Raw genomic sequence first — 5479 nt, 5'->3', positions numbered from 1 at the left:
ACTGGCTATTGATCCCTCCACTTCTGCAATGCTGCAGAAAACAATTTGATATTCTCAATATAAAAAGGGGGTCCATGTTAACATGGACATGATGCAAAAGGTGACCCTGTATGCTCTTTTGCATCTCATTACCCAGAATCCCTGGCTGCAGTGGCAGCACTGTATGCTAAGACAGGGGTGCTCAACTCCAGTTCTCAGCCCCCCCCCCCCTACCCCCAACAGGTCAGGTTTTTAGGATATCCCATCTTCAGCACAGGTGGCTCAATCAGTGGCTCAGTCGAAGACTTTGTGCTGCTTACAAAGCCCTGCACGGATGCTCTGCACACACTGGGACCTATTTTGGAGTCAACAACATCTGGATTGGGCTTGGTGAAAACCTGAGGGACTTGAGATATGTCCCATAGGTGTTAATACTTTGCTCTTTATATCCAACCCCTAATTATATATATGTGTGTGTGTGTGTATATATATATATATTCACCTCTATATATAGATGTCAACACATCTAGATGCCGAGTATTCTTCTGGAACATTTAATCTGCAATGAATGTCTCCAGCACCCTGCAGCGTGATACCAACCATATCCCCTACTTTGCTGTGTATGCTGTCCTGGCTTCGGTAATTATAGTGTGTAACATTTCTGTCTTAGTCCCCATCATGCAGAACAGGTGTTTGAGGAATGAGAACCGGTTTGTGTACATGCTGAGCACCTGCACAAGTGACCTGTGCACCGGGTTCTCCTGCTTTTACATTGGATCCATAGGAAACACCCTGGACATGCGCTCGTCCCATTACAGCACTTACCACATTGTCCCTACCTTCCTGGGCCTCTCGTACCTGATTACACTGGCTGCCCAGGCCGATAGGTACCATGCGGTGACCTCTCCTTACAGATACACCCATAGGATGTCTCTGGGCAAGACCATCCTTCTGATCGTGGCAATGTGGGTCTACGCCTTCATCATTGTGGCAGTCAACAACCTGGTCACCTCGCAGGTGGCTACTAAAGTGACAGGTACGGGGACGTTTTTCTGTTACCTGTTTACCATGGTGATCATGATTGGACTCAACATCAAGCTCTTCATGATCGCAAAGTACCAGCTGGAAAGGGATCCCCCAACTCCCGAGCGAGAGGCCAAGAGGTCCTCCTTGTACCTGATCATAGTGGTGTCCGGCTGTTTCCTGGTCACTTGGCTCCCCACCCTCCTGAGTATCATCCTGTGTGACTTCCTTGCCCTGAACTGCAATGCCATGGCGAAGGAGGTCACGGCCCTCTTAAAGATCCTGCCGAGAATGAACGCAGCCATCACCCCCGTGCTGTATGTCTATGGCTGCACCCCTCTAAGGAGAAGTTTTATTCGGGTCTGGAGACCCGTTTGCAGTTGCGGGAGGTCAGCATACTTTCTTTTGTCACGAATTGGCAGGAAACTAGGGGCCCCCTATGTAACCCCTCCCCCCGCCCCCCCCCAAAAAAAACTGAACCATGATCTTTTTATTGCACACATTATTATTCAGGGATTACCCCTTTTCTAATAATAACTTTATTTCATATCGCGCCTTTCTCCCAATGGGACACCAAGCGCGTCACTATTACAGCATAGTGCGCCGTACGCAGCACACGGGATTTTTTTTTACACAGTCCCTGCCCATGGAGCTTACAATCCATTTTTTTGACACCTAAGGCACAGGGAGATAAAGTGACTTGCCCAATGTCGCAAGGAGCCGACACCGGGAATTGAACCAGGTTCCCCTGCTTCACACTCGGTGTCATTGTTTATAGGGAGAGGGAGCGGCTCAGTGTGTAAAGACACTGACTGGCACTGAGTTTGAAGCAGGGGAGCCTGGTTCAATTCCCGGTGTCGGCTCCTTGTGACCTTGGGCAAGTCACTTTATCTCCCTGTGCCTCAGGCACCAAAAACATAGATTGTAAGCTCCACGGGGCAGGGACCTGTGCCTACAAAATGTCTCTGTAAAGCGCTACGTATAACTAGCAGCGCTATACAAGAACATGCTATTGTTATTATTATTATTATAGTGTCAGGGTCATTACTCACTCCTCCTTCTCGCTTCTACTTTGGTGTCCGTTGCAATCACTCGTTACCAGCATAGAAATGGTGAAAAACCAACCCATTTAATACTCGTAAAGGTTATAACATTCAAGGCAACGTTTGCAAAGCCAGTGACCCCAACTGGAAAATGCTGTGACATTGTATTTCAAAAGAAAAGACCTGCGCGGCGGCGCGCTTAGATAACCTGTAAAACACAGTGACTGACACGAAACAATGTTACGTAAATAACTGGCGTCCTTTTCTACCCGATTTTCCAAGGCGCAACTCCTGAGTCCTTGCAAACTCAGCACCACAATATCTGTGCAGAACCATCATGTTAGTCCAATAAAGGGCCAAATATTTGTAATTATCCTAGTGCAGGGGGCGCTCAATTCCAGTCCTCAAGACCCGCTAAGAGGTCAGGTATTAAGGATATCCCTGCTTCAGCACAGGTGGCTCAATCAGTCCTCGACTGAGCCACTGATTGAGCCACCTGTGCTGAAGCTGGGACTGATTGAGCCTCCTGTGCTGAAGCTGGCATTGATTGAGCCACCTCTGTTGAAGCAGGGATATCCTTCAAACCTGACCTGTTGTTGGGGGGGGTCTTGAGGACCAGGGTTGAGCTCCCCTACCCTAGAGTAATAAGATTAGAAGGGTGAGCCCCCAACTCTCTCTTCGTTGGTTTCAATTCGAAATCCACATGAATCTTCTTGTCTTTTCTTCTGGTCTAACTTCTTCCCAGGTCTGGCCCGGTTCACCCAGAGATGAAAGGGCGGCTTCCACCATCTCCATCCAACGTCATGATCACGAGCAGTCCAGGGGTGCAAATAGCAGATCACGTTCAAGCGAAGCACCATGAATGATCAGCGCCTTGCTGTGTTGGTAGAGGGTGCGGTGCCTACCCATCCAATACAAACCTTCAGCTTCCATCGATCCGGACAATTGGGGACTGGGGTTTCTGTTGGTTGACATAGCACATGTGGGGAGAATATATCTGGAGTGATATGACAAGGAGTAAATGCTGCACGCCATAATATAATAAAGAGATTGATACAGTTACCGGCGCTCCCATCCACGTACGATCGGCTGAGTCCAATGCACGCCGTACAAGAAGAATAGAAGATGGGGCACACGGATTTAAAAAAAAAAAAAAAAGAAATAATTTATTAAAGCATACAAGGTGTATGCTTTAATAAATGATTTCTTTTTTTGAAATCCGTGTGCCCCATCTTCTATCCTTCTTGAGAATATATCTAGAGCCACCGAAAAATATCCATAGAAAAACAGAAGCTCGCAACCGATAGCCATCCATATCAACAGGGTATCAGTGGCTTTCCTGCTCTAAAAGACATCGGAGCTGTTCAAGACGTGAGAAGTTTCAGCCGTATACACCGTCTCCTCGTTCCCTGCACAGAATCGTTAACATACTGTTAATCGGTCTGTGTTATATTGTGATAATGGGAGTTCTGAAAGCAGGTCCAGTTCCCCGAACCACACTTTATTTCACTTAACTGGACTGCCGTTCCATTCAGTTCCCCTGCTACAGTGATCTCGGAAAAGGTACATTATGTACAAAACACTCCACAAATATGAATACGTTGGTAGAAACTCTGATTACAATAATAAGGAATATAATAATAATAATAATAACAGTATAAAGGCCGTAATTCTCCTTGCTCTGGCAGAAAATGTAATGTATCTGCCTGATTTCTATAACTACATCTAGTTATATTTTATATATAGTTGTTATCTATATTTTATATAGTTGTATTTTCTCATTGAATGTATCCCGTTTCATACTGTGTTGGAACATTATTTATTCATTTTCAAGGTATTTTAAAAGGACCAACATGAGTTTCAAGTTGCCCCTTATGGAACACCCTCAGTAGTAAGATGACCAGAACCACACACTAGACCAAAACTTCACAGAAGGGCAGAATTCCTTCCCCTTCTCAAACGGAACCTTTGGAATAGCTGCTGTCCATGCCGCCTCGCCGCCTCACCTCCTGACACTGTGCAGGCATTTTCATACCTTTATCATTCATCATATTGAAATAAGACCTATTCTGTGTTCTATTCAAGTCTTTCTGTAATCTTTATTTACATTGTCCTCTGTATTAACCCTGCTGCATTGGCATCAATGGCAAACAGTGACTATGTGTACGTGTATATCTTTATCTAGATAGCGCCATTCATTTACATGGCGCTTTACAGCAGTTACACACGTGACGTGATAGGAAGAAGCGCTTCAACATAAAAGTAGGCATTAGGAAAGGGAGTCCCTGCCCCACAGAGCTTACAATCTAAGTGGTAAGAAGGGAGAACTTATGGAGTCGCGAGGAGGGTGTTATGGTGAGTGTGTCTGCTAGGGGTCGTGGGAAATGCATATGAGATGTATGTTCAGCAAAACCGATTTCTATCAATTCTGTGGATGTTACTCAATAATGCTCCAGGCTCTGGTATCACAGTACCACTTGCAGAAACCCTGCATGAGGCTGTATGTTTAACATTGCCTTGCTTCTACTTACAGATATGTGCAGTATTGTAGTAATGTGTAAGGAAATAGGCAATGCATTGCTCAGTAGCAGATGTTATGAATACTATTGTTCTTAATTTATTGTGTTTAGCCCACGCCATGGGCCATAGACCAAACCTTGTCCATCCCAACATAAAGACAAATAAAAGTGCATGGAAGATACCATTGACACGTGCTCAATCCACGTGCGTGGCACCATTTCCTTATTCATAAATATGAGTGGGAATATATATAGCGAGCGATTCTGGGCTGAGCTGTGAAAATACCGAGAGCGGAGCGATGCTGATAAAAACATGTCTCCTAACACATTGCAAGGGGCTTATTCTGTAAGGTGGGATAGCGGAGATGACGGGGGGGGGGGGGGGGGCTATCACATGAGAAGTCCTATGCAAGTCAGTGGGACGTTTCATCCATCAGCTGAGCTATCACACCTTCCAGAATAAGCCCCATAGAATCAACGTATGTCTTTCGCCCTGATAAACACTTTATCAAACGTGTACTGTATGTGCATAAATAGGGTAACCTGTATGTACATAAATAGGGTAACCTGTATGTGCATACATAGGGTAACCTGTATGTGCATAAATAGGGTAACCTGTATGTGCATAAATAGGGTAACCTGTATGTGCATAAATAGGGTAACCTGTATGTGCATAAATAGGGTAACCTTGCATGATTTCTATCAGACCTGTCACTTCCCGCTGACTTCCTCTGAGTGTCACTGATTTGGAGTCATTTACGTGTAAATATTTTGCACCACTGTACCGATTGAGAGATAGACACATACAAAGAGGTAGACAGATCATCAGACAGACAGATATAGAGATATATTGATAGACAGACAGATATAGATACATATATATTGATTGATAGATGTATGGATAGATCTACATAT

General features: G+C 44.9%; 1 protein-coding gene across 1 annotated transcript; it reads left to right on the top strand.

The window, feature by feature from the left end:
• Window positions 1-517: 517 nt before the first annotated feature.
• Window positions 518-3103, top strand: LOC142464506 (lysophosphatidic acid receptor 1-A-like). Its single transcript, XM_075567887.1, has 2 exons — window positions 518-1391; window positions 2791-3103. The coding sequence occupies exons 1-2, from the start codon at window positions 544-546 to the stop codon at window positions 2909-2911; spliced, it is 969 nt and encodes a 322-aa protein (XP_075424002.1). The 5' UTR covers window positions 518-543; the 3' UTR covers window positions 2912-3103.
• The last annotated feature ends 2376 nt before the right edge of the window (window positions 3104-5479 follow it).

The sequence above is a fragment of the Ascaphus truei genome, chromosome 13 (assembly GCF_040206685.1).
Source record: "Ascaphus truei isolate aAscTru1 chromosome 13, aAscTru1.hap1, whole genome shotgun sequence".
In the NCBI taxonomy this organism is placed as follows: Eukaryota; Metazoa; Chordata; class Amphibia; order Anura; family Ascaphidae; genus Ascaphus; species Ascaphus truei.
Note: the sequence above shows the minus strand (reverse complement) of the source record. Positions and strands in the feature narration are given on the sequence as shown.

Coding starts and splice junctions, on each gene's coding strand:
- LOC142464506 (XM_075567887.1), top strand. CDS start 544: ATGAATGTCTCCAGCACCCTGCAGCGTGATACCAACCATATCCCCTAC. Junction 1,392..2,790: donor CCCGTTTGCAGTTGCGGGAG/GTCAGCATACTT, acceptor ACTTCTTCCCAG/GTCTGGCCCGGTTCACCCAG.